General features: G+C 36.0%; 5 protein-coding genes across 5 annotated transcripts; 1 reads left to right on the top strand and 4 right to left on the bottom strand.

The window, feature by feature from the left end:
- Window positions 1-514: 514 nt before the first annotated feature.
- Window positions 515-1,072, bottom strand: F5B22DRAFT_642527 (uncharacterized protein; the record flags this gene model as incomplete). The annotated part of the gene is made up of 1 exon (XM_047978139.1): window positions 515-1,072. The coding sequence occupies one exon, from the start codon at window positions 1,070-1,072 to the stop codon at window positions 515-517; it is 558 nt and encodes a 185-aa protein (XP_047834876.1).
- Window positions 1,073-1,732: 660 nt separating this feature from the next.
- F5B22DRAFT_642526 (uncharacterized protein) lies at window positions 1,733-2,161 on the top strand (the record flags this gene model as incomplete). The annotated part of the gene is made up of 1 exon (XM_047978138.1): window positions 1,733-2,161. The coding sequence occupies one exon, from the start codon at window positions 1,733-1,735 to the stop codon at window positions 2,159-2,161; it is 429 nt and encodes a 142-aa protein (XP_047834875.1).
- Window positions 2,162-2,265: 104 nt separating this feature from the next.
- F5B22DRAFT_590254 (heterokaryon incompatibility protein-domain-containing protein) lies at window positions 2,266-4,945 on the bottom strand. The gene is made up of 3 exons (XM_047973792.1): window positions 4,925-4,945; window positions 4,196-4,853; window positions 2,266-4,074 (listed from the first exon to the last, which is right to left on the bottom strand). The coding sequence occupies exons 2-3, from the start codon at window positions 4,650-4,652 to the stop codon at window positions 2,375-2,377; spliced, it is 2,157 nt and encodes a 718-aa protein (XP_047834874.1). The 5' UTR covers window positions 4,653-4,853; window positions 4,925-4,945; the 3' UTR covers window positions 2,266-2,374.
- An 800-nt stretch (window positions 4,946-5,745) lies between these two features.
- Window positions 5,746-7,078, bottom strand: F5B22DRAFT_590250 (ebp domain-containing protein). Its single transcript, XM_047973791.1, has 2 exons — window positions 6,510-7,078; window positions 5,746-6,369 (listed from the first exon to the last, which is right to left on the bottom strand). The coding sequence occupies exons 1-2, from the start codon at window positions 6,927-6,929 to the stop codon at window positions 6,031-6,033; spliced, it is 759 nt and encodes a 252-aa protein (XP_047834873.1). The 5' UTR covers window positions 6,930-7,078; the 3' UTR covers window positions 5,746-6,030.
- Window positions 7,079-7,752: 674 nt separating this feature from the next.
- F5B22DRAFT_345047 (glucose-repressible gene protein) lies at window positions 7,753-8,332 on the bottom strand. Its single transcript, XM_047970929.1, has 4 exons — window positions 8,262-8,332; window positions 8,079-8,200; window positions 7,952-8,024; window positions 7,753-7,892 (listed from the first exon to the last, which is right to left on the bottom strand). The coding sequence occupies exons 2-4, from the start codon at window positions 8,125-8,127 to the stop codon at window positions 7,799-7,801; spliced, it is 216 nt and encodes a 71-aa protein (XP_047834872.1). The 5' UTR covers window positions 8,128-8,200; window positions 8,262-8,332; the 3' UTR covers window positions 7,753-7,798.
- Window positions 8,333-18,428: the final 10,096 nt, after the last annotated feature.

Here is an 18,428-nt window from a genome sequence, read left to right as displayed (position 1 = left end):
ATATTGGAAAGTGAGGTTATACAGACTTCGCTTCTTGAAACAGACCCCAGAGACCCAGGCGGCCTGGGCTGCGAGACCATTTGTATATAGAGTCGAGTCAAGCCACCAACAGCCAAGAAGGAGTTGGTTGGTCAAGGACTCATGCAGCCCTAGTTGATCATTGTAATCTAAATAGCTTCAAGTTCCAAGCCCAGTCATCTACCCTTGTTATAACACCAGACGATATTGTAGTTTGAAATTTACATGAGCTTAAAGTAACTATATAGCCATTAACCATGTTTGTTTACAACTTGCCAAAATGTACCTTATATAACCTTAATATCTTCACATAGTTTAGTCCCAAACTTACTGTTATATGTACCCAACTAGTACGTGCAATTTGACAGAATTATGAGCAGGGTCTATAAAATCAATATGGAAAGAAGCAAGTGTATTGCGCCAATATTTCTATCGCCTATAATTATAGAAACATTTTCCTTTTTAACTGATTGAGAATTGAATGATCGAGTTCTTTTCACCTATTGCAATGACTACTAGCTTTCTTGGCAAGCTTGGTCAGCGCTCGCAACATTCGTCCTCTCCTTTCGTCTTCATCGATGTGGCTGTCCCTGAACTCTACCAGAATGAAGTCGCCACAGTTACGCTGCTGCATCAGTGTAAGGTCTCTACAATCGAGGTGAGTCTGGTAAGGAAGATCGAGATTGCAGGTTTGCTGTGCTAAACCAGACTGGCGAATCTCGCCTCGTACCGTATCAGGAGGGCTATTGTTCCAGACAACATATGCCTCCATTTGAAGAGCCGCTATATATCCCTCCGATTCATGATGTAGATCTCGAGCAATTTTCGACAGACTTAATGCTATATGTGAATCGGGGGAGATGCCATCCTTGGGTTCATATTGCCACTCCATAGCCGCCTCACAACTTGGCGTGTCTTCAGACTGGGGACATCTTCTGCAATTCAGATGTCTAAATACAACTTGGTATACCTCAGGTCCAGAAACAACTTCTAGTTCGGTGTCCATAGTGTCTAGAAACGGGTTATTGTTAGTAGGTTGTGGGGTGGATGACATATTTCTTTCTCAATTGTGTTTACTTGCACAAATATTAATCATCATAGAATTATCACTGAGATTCTCTCCAGCCTTTATACAAAGCATGCAAAACATGGTTTCTGATGGTAAAAGAACTCGATAAGCGTATTGTTCAGTTAGGTGAATGACACCACCGAATGCTAGTCTTTCACGTATCCATGTCAATATAAGTCCTTTGATAGTCAATTGTACTCTTTTCTTAGAGTCCTTAATTTTGAACATTACTTCTAATCCATTCAGTTGGCCTTTGAGCTACGCCTGTCTTCATTTACAGTCGCTCCCGTGACTTACTGGATACTTGCGTTCAAAAGGGGGCTATACCATAGAGACCAATTCTTAGCTGTAGCTATACAACACATCTGACAACAATTACACTATTGGTCATAACAAGGAAGCGTCAAAGACTAATAATAACCTTCGGTAACTTCCTAAAGGCTGAGATTATACGTGGGAACAATGAAAATGCTTTGACCAACAATTCTATTGTTCTCGGACAAGGCTAGCCCGGGGGTCTGCTAATGAAACAGTGTCAATTCTCTTCTTCTATTAAGATCTATATAAGTAAGTGGATTCGCTTAGCCAGTAGTTTAATTTCAACATCATACAGTAATCAAATCTCTTTCTATAACGAAAACGAAAATGACACCAGCAGACGTATCTCACCACACTAGAAATATCGGAGTCAAAGCACCATGGGGTTGCCAGGTGGAAACCACGTTGAATATCACAGGTCCGAAAAGCATAGCTTTCAGCAACATCACACGGCACAAGACGGACCCAGCTATCTGTAAGTGTCGTCGAAATCCAAATAAAGAGTTGGAACTCGCTGAAGAAGAAAAGGTCGCACGTCACGTGCATACTCTTTGGGTTACCGGGAAGTGCGATGCCCTAGAAATGGCGCATGTTTTTGCTAAATTGAAACTCGGGTTACCCGTCCGAGAGGAGTTTGATCTTCATTGGAACGAAGAAACCAAAACCTGGGGGAATAACAACCCACAGAGAGCGAAAGATCCGGCAGTTACTAGTGCGTTCAACTCGTCCGTGGCAATATTTGATTCTACTAATTAGAAAACAGAATTCATATTCAGTAATAAATCGTGTAACACACTCTTATATATATACTTATATCTTTGTCACGCTCTTTTGTTATCAGTGAACTAAGTAGTAGTCTGGTAGGAGTGTTGCTACTTTATTAAGAAAACTTATGTATCTTGGAATGTAAACTCAGGGTAAGAAGTTGTTTTCATGTTTTACACAAATACTACTTAGATGAAACAGCAATCATATTAGTCTGAAAGTCTCCGTAGGAATGTTTACCCTTCGTCTTCGGACAAGCTCAGCCAACTTTCCTGACATTAGATCCCAATGATGTAAATAGCAATCACCTACCAAGACCCAGTCACTTGCAGAAACCTGTCGCAAAATAAAGGCCATGTGTCCGCCATACAGCGAAACGACTTGGTCCCCGGGCTTCATCGTATCCGGCCCAAGCCCGAGGAATCCCTGCTGCGTGCGAAATACCCGGCGATGATGTATGAAGTTCCAAACCCCTACATGGTAATAAACAGGGCTAAGACTAGCGTCACGCACAGCTCTGGACTGAGGCATTAGATCCGGGTAAGCTGACTCTGGGAAGCCGTAGAAAGAAGCGAGCCAGTGGCGCGCTTGGTTTCGTGCGTGTTCCGCTAATGTCTGTAGACCCTGAAGCCGATCACCTAGCTCTCCTAGCTGATCTGGCATGGTCATTGCTAGGCCAGTTCCACCAGCACATAAAGTTATGAAGAATGCAGTGTCGAGCTGCTCAGCACCCCCGATGTACTTTAACGGCGTGCGTGGAAACAGTGGGAACTCGAACAGGTCACTCCATAATCGGCGAATAGGGAGTGTTCCATCCTCATCAGATCGGACTGGTCCGCACACAGATGCTATACCATCTACTCTGAAACCGTCTAGCTGCAGTACATTTGGCTCTATGGGACGCCCCCTTAACGGACTATCGTGGAGCTCCGCGAAATACGCGTAATGGCCGTTGAGGGGTATGCCTGGAAGGAACAAGCGGGCTGGGAAGAACGTGCAGGATTGGGGTTCGTCGAACCGCGGTACCCATGACGGCCACGAATTGGACGGAGTCGGACCGCGCGTATGTTGGACATGAGACAGGACGTCGAGGAGACGAGTAGCTTTACACATCATAAATCTCGTGAAGTCACGATATACCTCCATTACAGATTTTGTATAATTCGGTGTCATCGCCGGGTTTCGTTCCGTCCTCTGAAACCCCCGCGCTTCTGCCTTTTTCCCGAGCCAGATAAATGCTTTCTGCATCGTTGATAATATGCGCGCATTATTCCCCGAGACAAGTGCGTCCATGTTGGCTAACACAGGTTCCAGGCCTTCGTCAGAAATACCCAGAATGGCAAATAGGCGATCTCGAGGATCTGTAGCTTGGAAGTTTCGCATGTTCATCAAAACTTGTAGCATACTGCCAACCGACGACTCGACCTTCAAGGCATGTGGCTTCCATTCCCTGGTCCTTTGCTGATACACCTGGCTCCAGAATCTAAGCGGACTATATGGCTTTTGTAGCCCACGGAGCTCATTGATGAGTGCCGTGAGTGAGAGGAGATCGTAGAAATTGAAATTGGTATTCCCGCTTTGGCAAATACACTCTTTGGAAGCTACAACCTCTTGTATACACCATACGCGCTCAAAGTACGTTGTCTCAAGAAGCTGTACAAGGTCATGCATCGATTGTCTGGCAGCATCAGCACTACCAGCTTCTGCGATCAGACTCTCTAGAAGTACCCGGTTTATCTGCATGTTCGTCTGTTGGGATGCCGATTGAAGGCTATTACCCCCATGAGCCGTTGGAAGGAGCATGGCTCTATACTCGCAGAGCTCGCGAGCGCGTGTCAAGCCTCTTTTAGTGACTGCGGTCTCTGGCCCCAGCCAGACGACGACTCGACTCGCATACTGATATACTGCAATATCTCAATCATCAATGGATGTCTTAAGCATAGGAAGAAAATTATCACAGTATACATAACCCTCCAAACATCCGAGGACTGGAGCAATAAGACAACGACTACCACACGCACTTACCAAGCCTCATATAAGCAACCTGGCGGGCTCGCTCGTCAATATCCTGCTGATTAATACATATGGCATCAACCCAGAGTGGCCGAGGGAGAGTTGGGTGGCGGAGTGCTAGCAAGGCATGCTGTAGATTCGATGTTATGGGAATGTAATTGCCATCGCACTTTATGGGCTGTTGAGCCTTCTCAGTACCCCATACATACGACAACGCTTCGTATGCCAACGGACTATTCGCGATGTCGACAGTGATCAGTGTACACTCAAGGGTATCTGTGCCTGTTCCTGAAGAAAGGCACATCAATCGCGTGAATGGCGAGGCCTTGCCTACTTCCGGCACAGGCGGAAGAGCCTCATAGCGATATGTAGCCATTGGACCGAGAGGATATCTGTAGTCAAGAACACTTTGGCAATCATTCGCATCTCGAAGATCATTACCATCGTGGCTAAGAATAAACTCATACATCTCTTCACCTCGGGGTGCTTTTCCTACTTGGTCCAAGCCTCTTCTCTTGATTCTTGGCAAGGAGGGGGCATCGTATCACATCGTATTTTGTAGTCTAACGAGATGGCCTCCATGATACTAAAGGCTAACCACCGACTTGTGATTGGCTTGCCCATTGACATGTAGTACCTACGAGGTAGGCTAAAGCCACAGTATTGGGATCTAGGCTCCCTTTCAGCTCAGCTGCATCTGAAACAGCGGCTTACCGGGCTTTTCTAAGGCGCACAACTTACCCAGGCGTGTTCCCCTTGAACAACACTTAACGTCTCCCTCGCGTGACCGGATATCCGATTGCAACGGCGGGATGCGGTGGTTTGTGGGTCTATCTACGGTGGTGGTTTGTGGTGGAGAGTGCTCGGATGCCGATGAAAAGATTTGTCATCTCTCACAATTGTCGTCAAGTGTCATGGTTTCAGAAGTTGTGGGTTTACCGGATCTATTGCTTTTTGCTGGCAATCCTTAGCTATCGAGCGATAGCCCCGAGAGATCGATTAGTACAAAGGCCTAGTGTTCAGCCCTGGAAGTAGGCAGGGTTGCTGCGAGATTAATTACCTAGGTGCCTACTACCTACGAGAATAAGTCGTACAACCATGAACATCTAAGCAGTAGTAACCACCCACCACCTGTAGCTACAAGGAGCCTGTGTGTCGTGACTGTGATCGTGTTGTAATTTGAAGTATATGATGTATTGCCGAAGAGCAATGCTTTCTTGTTTCATCGACTTCTGCTCGTGCTAACTATCACTCGATCCCGTCAACTTGTCTCGTCAGATCGGATGTCCTACATCTAGCCGAGAACTACCGGTAAAATGAGACGGACGGCATGACGTAGCTAATGGAGAAGACCCTGAAGTGTTGGAAATCAGGGACCTAGAGCGGCAATATCTCTAGGACCAAAGGCCTCTATAAAAGTCAAACGCGTATGAGCGCTGTCGTAAATAGTGCCTTTGAAGGTAATGCCTAGATGTGTTTATGTTGTTATCTGTTGATACTCTTTCGTCGTGATTGAGGACACATGCGATAGCAGCCATCATAAGTTAAGAATTTTTTTTTTCGCAGGTAGAGTTCACGCCAACGCCGACTACTATAGTGAAGGCTACGGAGATATAGTGGAAAATAGCAAAGCCAAGAAAAACAACATAAAATAAACCTAAAGAATAAATCTGGCGCTTCTGGGTTGCTATGTAAACAGCCATATTTGTTTATTCAAATATCCAAATATAAGAGCTATCTAGGTATTGACTCAATTGAGACGCCTGGCTCCAACGAGGAAATATCCCCCTACCACAAACCTGTCGCCACTATATTCCTCTATCGATATTCGGGGCGTAAGACCCAATTTACTTCGACTTCTTCGCGGCATTGACCTTGGCCCTCACAGCGTACGCGTCATTCATATCCGAGATACCAACATAGCATGCGTAGAGCGGGATAAAGACCCACAGGACATTGAAGAAGACGAGGTACACCCACTTGTACATAAAGGTGCTGAGGTCAAGGTTGTAGTTCATGACGAGCCACTCTGGGCAGAATGTGATCCAGCCGCCGTACATTTCCATAGTCGCGATGACCACCATGACAACATTCACACTCTCCTTCTTTTTCGCAATACCGTAGGAGACATAAGCAGCCAGCGGGCCGGCGATGAAGACAGTCAGTAGCTCGAGACTGATGACGGCCTAAAGAGAAGAGTACTACGTTAGCGAAGATCTGCTTCACATTCGCAAGTTGTTGAAGGCTGAGAATCGGGAGAGCCGGGATGGACGAATGAGGGGTAGAAAAGCGGAGCGTAAGCAAGAGAGATAGGTATGCAACATACCAAGTCGGCGCCACCCCATCGACGGTCGGCCTTTGCGTAAATCATCCACAGCTGGGCCATGGGCGCGTCGCCACCAGCCTGAGGGCCATAGGCCCGATTGGTATGACCGAGGAAGTTATAGGCGGTCGGGGCCAGGGCAGAAGGATTCGAGACGCTCCCCAGGGGCATCCAGGAAAAGAAGCAGTGGTAGAGAAAGCTGCCTTCCAAGCAGAAGTGGATGAGGGCATCGAACGCGTGCCAGATGAACAGGAAGCGGCGCGCTTTGGAGATAGAGCTGTCGAGCGTCGCGACCGAGAGGCCGTAGGCCACGACCAGGATCGCAACGGTCGAGCCAAGCGACCAAAGGGTCACAGGATCGAATAGGTCGGCTGGCAAGGTCTCTTTGAGATGATCCATTATGAGGGTTGAATTGGAACTCATGGCGGTAGGAAGAGGTCGCGGTCGCAATCACAGTACTCCAAAAATCAACAAAAAAAAATCTTTGGAAAAAGAGGCGAGTTCGTAAACGTCGCCAGCTGTGACTGATTACTGTATCCTGGGTTGAACAATCTCGCCCATCCAAGCAGACATCGTCTGAGGACGCGTGGTCCGTGCACAGTTCTATTCCAATACCTTCCTGAAAGGGAAGTAATTGTCAGCAGCGCAATGTCCTATTGCGGCGTGAAATGCAGTCCGTGGCCAAGTAAAAGTTATATTATATAAGTACATCTGATATCAACACATAGCGGGCAACAGTTTGGCAAATTCGAAGTAGATGCTTAGCAACACAAATGTTATCCGACTTGCGCTTCGTGGGAGAGAGATGACGATTTGGATACGTGAAGGAAATGGGCTTGCAGTTTATTGACTGCATTAGTCGATCTTCAATTCGTGGACACAACATATTCTAGTTACCGATAACATCCAGCTATAAGAAGAATTAGATTTCATATGTAAGCTTCTTCTTGAAACACATTTAAGTCATCATTGGGACGATTCACCTTTGGCAACATCGTATCAAATGACAAGAAATTGAGACTAGAAGTTGGCAGACGCCGAGTAATTCGAAAAGACATCACATGGAGAACATTATGTAGACTTGAGCATGGCGAGGATAAGCGGCTTTATTCTAAGCTATCTTAGGGGGTATATTAAGCGTGCTGATGAGGAATCTTCTAGGAGAAAATCCACCCGCATCCGTACCATTCCGAAACCATAGGAAATTGCTTGTCCGTAGCAAGCTTTGTGATCATGATCCATAAATCGTACACTCGGTTGTTGGTGACGCAAGGGCTTCGAAGGAGAGTAGTTTAGTGCTTGGCAGCCTCCTTGTGGAGATCGGCAGACTTGTCGTGCTTCTGCTCGTCGAACTTGTCACCGACGGCATCCTTGGCAGCGGAGGCACTGTTGGTTTCATCAGTATGCTGTAGTATCATAGACAAGTTTAAAGGTCCAAAGCTTACCGAGTGCCGAGGGAAGCATCGCTGTCCTTGGCGACCTGCTTGTTGGCCTCCTTGGAGCCGGTGCTGGTGGCGCCTATTATACTGTTGTTAGCAAAGCTCGAGACTGAGGTGGGAGAGGAGATCGTACTCTTGACAGAGTCGGCAACGTAGTTGGCGGCGTTCTTGACGTTATCCATTTTGATGGGTTGGTTGTTTGGTGTTTGATTTGTAGTGGTTGATTGTTGTGAGTGTGATAAACTGAGGTGGTTGCTGTTGATAATGAGGAATGAGAGATGATGGCAGAAGAGGGTGGGAGAAGGGGTTTAAATACACAATTGACGAGTCCCTGGCTTCAACGATCTGGCACCTTCTCGGTTCACAGGCTCACGGGCAGGACGGGCAAGACAGGCGAGAGCAATCGTCGGTTACCAATGACTTGCGTAGCGCCCGCAGAGGCAGCAAGTAGCTCCTTGCACCGGAGTTGTTCATCATCGTCATAGCAGCCTCTGCTAGGTAAGGTAGTTGGACAAGCCACTACGTCACATGTCATTCCCGCCGTCTATCATTTGTCCCACAAACACGCGGGGGAGGTGGGAATCCCACTCGGTATCGAATAGCATTCTGCAGCTCTGCGCGACTACGTACTAAGTATCGGAAAGAAAGACGGCGCGCGCCTCTATGCAGGCAAGGCAGACGGGCTAAACTCGGATGCCCCTGGATGTTTGACGTCATCGAAGACACGTCGCTGATGTTCATTGTTCCAACCAAGATCCCAACGGCTAAACCAGAGCAGGTACACACGCAGAATAGACAAAGACGGACAGAATCCCATGCCCCTTGACCCGTTCAGACCCGTTCAAACCCGTTCTAGCCTGACATGGGGAATGACTTCCCTATGTCCATCTTCCTTCAGATTCCCATACTGTATGATGTGAAAAATATCCATCAGGCACTAAATTCGCCATTTCGCCATCACCAAGAGGCCATCGCGAAGCTTACCTGAGACTCATGATCAAGGCAGGATGACCAATTAGAAGCAATGACGTGCGATAGGTGGATAATACCAAGCGACTGTCATTGGACTGTCATTGGTCGATAGTCCATAAGCCCGTCCCACCTATGACAACATGACTGCGTGGATGAAGCATTTGCCATCGACACCCATCGACACCGAAACTCAACATTGTCCAAGCCACACGAGGTCTAGAACATCTGGACAGACTCGAGCCACTGTAATTAGGTACTACGGCACCTTGAGGACAGCTAAGCATGCATCCGGACATACTAGTTATTCTCGCTACTGTACGAGTGTAGGCACCTATGTATGTACCAGCGGCTTTTGACGGGCATGCAGAGGGTCTTGGCGAAACGTCGAGGTATCAATCCAACGTGACACATCTACGATCTCGATGAAATCTATCGATCCTGCCGCCTGGCGCTGTTTCCAGGCCACCAGCCACAACAAAAACCATTCTCACTTTAGACCAATGACGTAAGGCGAGACGGAGCATTCGCTCCGCCAGAGCCTCAATCCCCTCGGCCACTCAACCACGCACCACTCAAACCCGCAGAATTCATCCGATCTGCCTATGATAGCCCACGCTACAACATCGAGACCTGCTCTTTTGGGCCAGTTTCTGAAGCTATCGTGGCAGGCAATTATCTGCAATGTCCGTCCTTTGCTGATGGAGCAGGCTGGCTACACCAAGTGGTGACGTCATTACTGCGCTCTCCCGGCAGGCCAAAGCCAAAGAGCAATGACTTTACAGGATCCTAGGTATCCTGTTCTATTATGTACTGTGTATTATGTACTATGAATACCTATGTATCTACCTCATGTATGTAGGTAGATATTATGCATGTAGTTGTGAATGTATATCAGATGACCCACAGGGTTCTCACCCCATATAAATAGACCTCTATATACAGTAGTCATAATGTTAGGGAACTATCCTAATTATAACTTACTACCGATTAATATAATTAGATTGTTAAGATTATTACCACCGCGTTATAAATTAATAGTTAATGATTATTTATTATTAGCCTTATTTTTAGTTTATTATTAGTTTTTCTCTTTTACTTTTCTTTAATTAGAGAGTTTTACGTATGTATATACGCTGCTTGGCTAGGCTTTTACGTTTTAATAAATTTTTTTTCCAACTTTATAGTTACTCTCCTAGTAAATAAACCCTACGAAGTTATGCTATGGATTATTATTAGCTTAGTTTATAGTAAAGTTATCCCTTTTAGTTCCGGTTTATATTTCGTTAAACTTTAAAGTTTTTAGCCTTTATTACCAGTTTAATAGGTTATAGTTAAATAAAGTAATATTCAACTTGGAAATTAAGTTTTATAAAAGATTTAATAATAAATTATTTAAGTTACCCTTAAATTAATATAATAGTTTAAAATCTTATTAAGTATATATATATTATAAGTTATTTTATTAATTTATAAATATTAATATATAACTTTTTAAATGTTAATTACTTTACTTTTATTTTATAAATTATTTAAATATATATTTTATTAAACTTTAAGATTTTATATATATATTAGTTATTATACCTATTTTAGAAAACTTTAATAATATTATTTTATTTCTTATTAAATAGGTAAAATCCTTTTATTTATTTTATAGTTTTTTTAAATGTTAATAAAATTAATAGGAATATTTAAAGTTAAATAAGGACTTTATTAATTTACCCCTTATATTAACTTCTTTTTAATTTTAACTTTTATTATAAAATATCCCTTTTTAAAATTTATTAACCGGTAGTTTATTATTAAACTACTTATAAAATATCCCTTTTTTAAAGTTATTAATTAATATTTTATTATTAAATTACCTATCCTTCCTTAAATTATCCTTTAATAATTTTTTCCTAAAATTTATAAACTTTTTAATTTACCTATAAAAGGTACCATAGTTACCTATTTACTTATTTAAGCAGTTATTAAATTTAACTACGTTAAATATAATTAATAATAATAATAACCAAAACTTTAATAAAAACTATAAAGATTATAGTAATTTTTTTTTAATAAATATAGTAAACTTTATTATTATAATATTTAACCGGTAAAAATCTAATATAATTAATATAATTATTTAAGCTTTTATATATATTTAATAAGATTTTTTAAATTTAAGTAATAGATCTTTATTATTTTTCCTTAAACTTAAAGATATTAACTTTTTTAACCCCTTCCTTTATAATAATAATAGGTTTAAAGCTATAGCTTAAAATAAATAAACTATTTATATTAATATATAGGCTTTTATTAATAGGTTAAAACATTTTATAGTAGTATAAGGTAAGAATAAAGTTAAAGCTATTTGGATAATGTATTTTTAAGCTATAGCTTTTACTTAATATACTATTAAATTTATAAACCTTAAGAAATTAAGCTTATATTTAAGAAATATTAAATAAATTTATAAAATGCTTAAAGCGCGTTTTAAAAAGGATTATAGTAAGGCTTTATATAATCTTTTTTAACGTAAATTTATTATATATAACCTTTTTTAAAGAAAAAAGATCTGCCCCTTTATTTAAGGTATAATTTAAGATATTAAATCCTATAAGTATACCTTTATAAACTAATTAATTGTTACTTTCGAAACCTTAAATCTAGATATATAAATAGTATTAGTTAAACCTATTAAAAAAACTTAGCTTAGGATATTTCTTATAGAAATTAATTCCCGGGAAAGCATCCTAATAGGAAAAGCCCATTAATTCTACCAGACACCTATCATTCCCCCATAACAGGTATCTACCTACTACAACCCAATACAGCTATAGAGGCAGAGGTCAACCCTCCAGAAAAGGCTACTGGAATAACCGCAGAGGATATCGTTAAAATTACCCCTCCTAAAGTTTCAGCCTGTACTTTTCCACCCCACCCTCCAACCTATACCCTTAAGGCTAGCCTTAGAGCCAGATACATCAAGGTTAACCTTAGGGTTAGCCTCTAGGTTAGACATCTTAGGGTTAAAGTCAGTTTTAAAATCAACATTAATAAATAGGTTACCCTCCTATATAATAAAAAAACCGTTACCCCTAATAAAGTAAAATATATTATAAATAAACTATAAAAGAAGAGGAAATCCCTTAATTATATAATATATCCTAATTATATAAGTGGAACGATAGTATAAAAGAATTCTATATAATAGATTTTTATAATCTAGCTTATTAATCCTTATAGATTAAATCTCCTTTTATAGATTAAATACTTTTATATAGTAATATTTTATAAAACTTTAAGCTATTAAATATCCTTAAGTTAAATTAATTAAATAAAGTTATATACTTTAATATTATCCTTAAGAATTTTAATATAGTAATATACCTTATATATTAAATAATATTTTTATTAAATAATTAACTTTATATATATATTTAATCTTAATATTAATTTAACCAATTTTAAGGATTCAATTAACCCCTTTTAAATAATTAAACTCCTTTAATTTATAATATATAATATAAATCTACCTATATAGCTATAGACCAGTTTATAGTTTTTTAAGCCTTAAATAATAATAAAGTTATTTTTATTATAATTTAAAATTTATTTTTAAATTTAATTAAAGAATATACTTTAAAGATATAACTATTAATTATTTAATTATTTATTAATTTATATTTAAATATAGGTATAGGTTTTATATATAAATCCTATACTTATATTACCTTCTTTTTTATAACCTTTATAGAATTTAAAGTTTAAATCCTAATTTATAAAGATATAGAATGTATTAAAATTATTAATAATATTAACTTTATTAAAAAATGTATTTAAATATCGAAATCCGTTATTATATAATATTAATAGTTATTAAGGAAATTTTAAAAAATTAATATTTTACCTTTAAATATATTATATTGCTATTTCTTTTTAAAGGTATATATAATAATAAGATATACGTTATTTAGTTTATATAAAACGTTGCTCTTATTTAAGGATTATAGGTTAACCTTTTTATTAGAATAAATATATTAAATATAAAGTAAATTAATATTCTTTTATCCTATAAAATTATAGTAATTTAATTATATAAAGTAGCGATCCCCTTTACCGTTTCCTTTAAAGTATTAGGATAAGTTAAAGTTTAGGTTATTATATCTATAATAATTCCCCTATATTTTTATTTATAATTAGTTATATCCTATATAGTAAACTTTAAATAGGATTTTATTTTTAAACCTATAATTAATTATATATCTTATTATATAACAATTATTAATAATAATTTTATATATTTCCTTATATATAATGATATAAGTAAACTAATATACCTTTATAAAAATATAAAGCTTAATTACCTTTTACTTATAAAATTTAATTATTATAGATATTTTATTATTAACCTTAAATAATATAAGCTTTCCTTATAGTAAGGATTATTATTATCTTTAATATATATCCTTTTATATAATTAAAACTTTATTATATTAAATTTAAATAATATTAAGTATTTATATAGCGTTACTATATATAAATATAATAACCTAGCTATTATATAGCATTTATATAATTTTATTATAGAATTTAAAGATATATTTTATAATATAAGCTTTATATTAGTTTTAAAAGATTAATAGCTTATTTATTACTTTAAACCTGGATAGTAGAACAGTATTTTAAAGAAATGTAAAGTTTATCCCTTTAACATTAAGGACTAAGCTATTGTTAAAAAGATAATTTAAGATTTTAAATTAAAAGGATAACTTTTTTATATTATATAACTTATCTTAATATTTTTCCCTATATTTATAATTTAGCATATAATGCTTAACCTTTATTATAAGGGTTGTATAATAATAGATGTAAGAAATTTTAATAAGATTAATCTTAATAATATATATCCTATAAAATCCTAAAACTATATATTTAATAAAATTATAGGTAAAAAATTTATTTCCCTTATAAATATAATTACCTTTTACTATTAATAGCGTTCCTACCTATATATATATTAGGCTATAATTATATAAACCTTAGGAGGATAGTATATATTTAATTGCTTTATTATAGGTTATAAGAATAGTAATATATATATTTAATGTTAAATAGATATAGTATTTAAACTTATACTTAATGTTAATTGCTATTATAATAATATTTATATTATATTGTTTAACTTTATTAAGCATTATAACGATTTATATATTACCCTTACTATTTTTTAATAGTGTAATATTTTAATTAATCCTTTAAAAACCTTTATTAAATTCCTTAATGTAATAGTATTAAGTTATATAGTTAATTCTTTTGGTTTATTTATTATAAAAGAATAATTAGCTATTATTAAAAAAATCCAGTTCTTTTATACTTTTAAAGATTTTAAAACATTTTTAGGTATAGTTAGCTATATAAGATCTAATGTATTACGATATATTAAAATTATTAAATTATTGGAAAAACGTAAAACTGATTTTTTTAAGGCTACGTTATAAAAGGGATCTATAAAGATAGAATGGAAAAGATAAGCATCTAGTATACCTTTTAACCGCTTAATTAATGTAGAAAAAACTGCTTTTTTTATAATTAAAAAAGCCCTATTTAAATATACATTATTATATTTCTTTTTATTAAACTAACTTCTTTATATTAATTTCGATATATTTAAAATTAATATTAAAGTAATTATTTATTATATAATTAATAACTTATTGGAAAAAATTTTTAAAGTTACTTAATCCTCTTACCTTTACCCTTTTATAATTAAAAAACTTTTTACCTTTCCCCTATATATAGCTATATAACCTATAGCTTTTCTTTTATATATTTTAATAGTTAAGGAGAAGATATATTAGCTTATAGAAATAGAAATTCTAAGTTTTATTTAAGCTTTTTATAAAATATATTATTAATTAAATATTGCTTAAGTAAATATTTATATTTTTATAAATTATAACTTTATTATTAATTTTTCTAATTATAAAGACCTGGTTAATTCCTTTACCCTTAATAATAAAAATCTTTATTTTATTTATATAATAAAGTATATTAACCGCTTTAAATATATAGTTATATATAAGCTAGGGAAATTATATATTATTCCAGATGTGTTATTTTATCTTTCCTTTATATTAAATAGTATAATTTTTTAAAATAATTTAAAGTTTTTTTTAAATAATTTAGAAAAATATTAGCTGGAAATTTAAAAGAAAATCCTTAATAAAGTAAACCCGTTGTTTTGGATAAAAGTGGATATATATACCTTTTTTACAGAAATCCTTTTAACTTTATAATTTATTATAATTTATAGTCTTTTAGGAAATCCCCCTTTTATTAAAGGAATACCTTTTATATAAATATTATTAAAATTTAAATAATAATTATAGTAAGGATATTATAAAAATAAAAAATAAAAGAGTACCTTAAATGTTATTAAATATAATATATTTCTTAAGTTAAAGGATAGGGCTTAGCTTTTATTTTACTTTTACGATAGTATACTTTGGAAAATTTTAAATATTTTAAATAGATTTTATATTTCCTGATTTTATTTTATAGAAATCTTTTATTTATTATATGGAAAGAACTATATTGGATTAAATAAGTTTTAAAATTTACTTTTTAATTTTATTATTAACTATTAAAAATTAAAAAAATATTTAAAAAGTTACCCTTAATATATATTATTTAAAATTAAACATTATAAGCTATATAGATTATTATAATTAATTATAGGATTACCTTATCCTTTTTATATAATAACCTTTAATATAGCTATAATCTTATTAAAATCCTATTAAGGTTATAATACTATTTTTCCTATAATATATAAATTTTCCAAAGTAACTTAAATTATCCCTAATTAATATAACTGGATAGCGTCCTAATAGGCTAACGCGGTAATTAGCTGTTTACTTTTTATTTTATAGGGTATACCTAAAATAATTATTAGTAATAAAGGTTTTAAATTTCTTTTAAAATTTTAGCATATAGTTTAAATAGCTTTTAATATATATCTTTTTTATACTATAGTATATTATTTATTTATAAATGGATAAATTAAATGTTTTATTTTTATAATTAAATTAATATTTAAGTATTATTTTTATTTTTTAAAAAATTTTACTAATTAGGAAGATTTCTTTTTAAAATTATAATATAAGATTAATAATATAAGGTTAATTATTATATATTAAACCCTTAATAAAATAATTTTAGGATTTATATTTAACCTTATATTTAAATTTCTTTAAAATGATTAATTAATTAATTTATTTAATTATATTAATATATATAATATTATAGTTTTATCCTTACTATTAATTAAAGTATATTACGATTAGAAATATAAGCTTATATTTTTTAATATTAATTAATGCATTTTACTTTAATTTTATAAAGGATATAATATATTAAAAGTAGCTATTTTAAGTAAGAAGTTTAATTAATAATATATTGGGCTATTTATTATCGATAAAAAAATAGAATGGTTAGCTTATAAATTTAAATTTTTAAACTACTTTAATATTAATAATGTTATTTTAATGGACTATTTTAAGCTAGCCTTTTCCTTTAATATCTTTAAAAAATTTCTATTATATTTTAAGGATGTATATATTAAATAATATATAAGATGCTTTATTAATAAAAACTATAATATATATAAATATTTTATAAAATATATTAAACTTAAACTTGAATATTATAAATAGGTTATATTAATAGAATTAAAAAATAAGGTAGGAAGTTTATTAGTAGATTATAGATTTAAAAGATTAGTTAAATAAGTAGCAATAGTGGAATTTTAGAAGAAAAGGATTTTAGTAGAAGAAAACGATAAGGGCATCGTAGGAATCTTTCGGAAGGGGGTAGCCTATTAAATAACCTATAGGGTTCTTACCCCATATAAGTAGACCTCTATACACAATAGTCACAATATTAAAAAACCATCCTAGTTATAACTCACTACCGATCAATACAACCAGATTGCCAAGATCATCACCACCGCGCTACAATGTATCACTACGAAGGATGCGTAATAAGGCATATGCACCGGTGACGGACTCAGCACATCAACTTACTTACATGTATCATTTAAGTTCGATAGCTTCGTTGGATGAAGTGAGCATACCCCACCCTGGGTCTTGAGACTTCTTCGGCTCCGTGGGTAGGTATCAACTCAACCCCAAAGCTTCATCTACCTACTCATGTGCACCCATCGCCCTGTATCACTAGAACCTACTACATCGTATTTACCTGTCATCCTACAACAGCGTACCTCTCCTAATGCCATACCTTACTCCGAGAAATCGACGCCGCGAGGTACTCCCAGCATGGCGGGACTCTTGACAGGACCGTATATAGTCATCTCTTCGCTCCATCGGTCGACAACTTCACTAGGGAAATATGCATCCTGCTGGAGGCTAAGACAGGCAACTTCTAGACAATGCAGTTCTACCTAAACTATTACGCTACACGAAGAGGAGTTATCATAGACCGTATCAAATGTTCACTGGCCACGGTGCCTGAAAGGTTCCTTCTTTCCTTTATTTCTCCTGCAGCCTCGGTTATGCATACATTCTGCCGCCTGATACAGCATCCAACCGTTTAACCTAGTTTCTAACCGACGGCCTATGCAGTGTTTACGAAGTATGCTTCAATGACCTACAGAAGCTTCCTTCAACAGCGGCCACGGAGTCATGCGTAGTTGCAGATTACACCCTACAACAGAGGCCAATGCTTAAAGAAAGTATATACTATCAAAATGATATACTATGCTGCAAAGGTAGCTGGCTGCAGACATTGTTACTAGGATTTGGCAAACTCCAGAATTTCTAGATCGAACGTTGTGTCGAGACATAATACAGTACACCATCACAACAAAATCGTATGGTAGACGATCAACAATTTGGCGCTTAGGACAAACTACTACGTCGAAGCCGAGTCATCGCAATAAGTATGCAGTTTTGGTCCTGTTGTCGTAGCTCGATAAGTCATTGTAATAGGTTTTCATTCCATATTGTAGACATTGGCCAATCTTAAAAAAGAACGGTACATCGGACCTGCCGCGTCGTAACGGCGCTGTCGACGCAGCGAGTCTTTCGGCCTCTACCACCGATCAACCGTCCTCACAGTTGTAGATAATTCGAAGTTCAATCACCCCATCCTTTGTTTTACGAAATTGTCGGGAATGTGAGGAAGGATCTAGAGGACAGCTCGCCGCGACAAATCTTGAAGATATACGACGATGGTTCAGTCCTCGCAGCGGAATTAGGTAGTATTTCTCCTCAGACATCTGCTAGACCATGGCTCGTTGGTAATATCTTGCTTTCAAATAGCACAGCATCCATTTTCTATTTGCTGATATTTGGCTCGCCATAAAAGCAAGGTCACGCAGCGCTCTTCGAGTACTTTGTCCCCCTGACATAGATAGTCGCCCGCCCTTCTTCCTTGGACTCATTACGAAGGGGGGGGGGGGGGGGGGGGGGGGGGGGGGGGGGGGGGGGGGGGGGGGGGGGGG

Source organism: Xylaria bambusicola (genome assembly GCF_022495145.1).
Source record: "Xylaria bambusicola strain CBS 139988 unplaced genomic scaffold F5B22scaffold_4, whole genome shotgun sequence".
NCBI classification, from domain to species: domain Eukaryota; kingdom Fungi; phylum Ascomycota; class Sordariomycetes; order Xylariales; family Xylariaceae; genus Xylaria; species Xylaria bambusicola.
Note: the sequence above shows the minus strand (reverse complement) of the source record. Positions and strands in the feature narration are given on the sequence as shown.

Bases quoted from the DNA above. Each gene is read 5' to 3' on its own strand.
- F5B22DRAFT_590254 (XM_047973792.1), bottom strand. From the start codon at position 4,652: ATGTATGAGTTTATTCTTAGCCACGATGGTAATGATCTTCGAGATGCG. The intron at 4,075-4,195 runs GTAAGTGCGTGT...GAGATATTGCAG, and splicing joins GGTTGCTTATATGAGGCTTG to TATATCAGTATGCGAGTCGA.
- F5B22DRAFT_590250 (XM_047973791.1), bottom strand. From the start codon at position 6,929: ATGAGTTCCAATTCAACCCTCATAATGGATCATCTCAAAGAGACCTTG. The intron at 6,370-6,509 runs GTATGTTGCATA...TCTTCTCTTTAG, and splicing joins GATGGGGTGGCGCCGACTTG to GCCGTCATCAGTCTCGAGCT.
- F5B22DRAFT_345047 (XM_047970929.1), bottom strand. From the start codon at position 8,127: ATGGATAACGTCAAGAACGCCGCCAACTACGTTGCCGACTCTGTCAAG. The intron at 8,025-8,078 runs GTACGATCTCCT...ACAGTATAATAG, and splicing joins CGTTGCCGACTCTGTCAAGA to GCGCCACCAGCACCGGCTCC. The intron at 7,893-7,951 runs GTAAGCTTTGGA...TGAAACCAACAG, and splicing joins GATGCTTCCCTCGGCACTCG to TGCCTCCGCTGCCAAGGATG.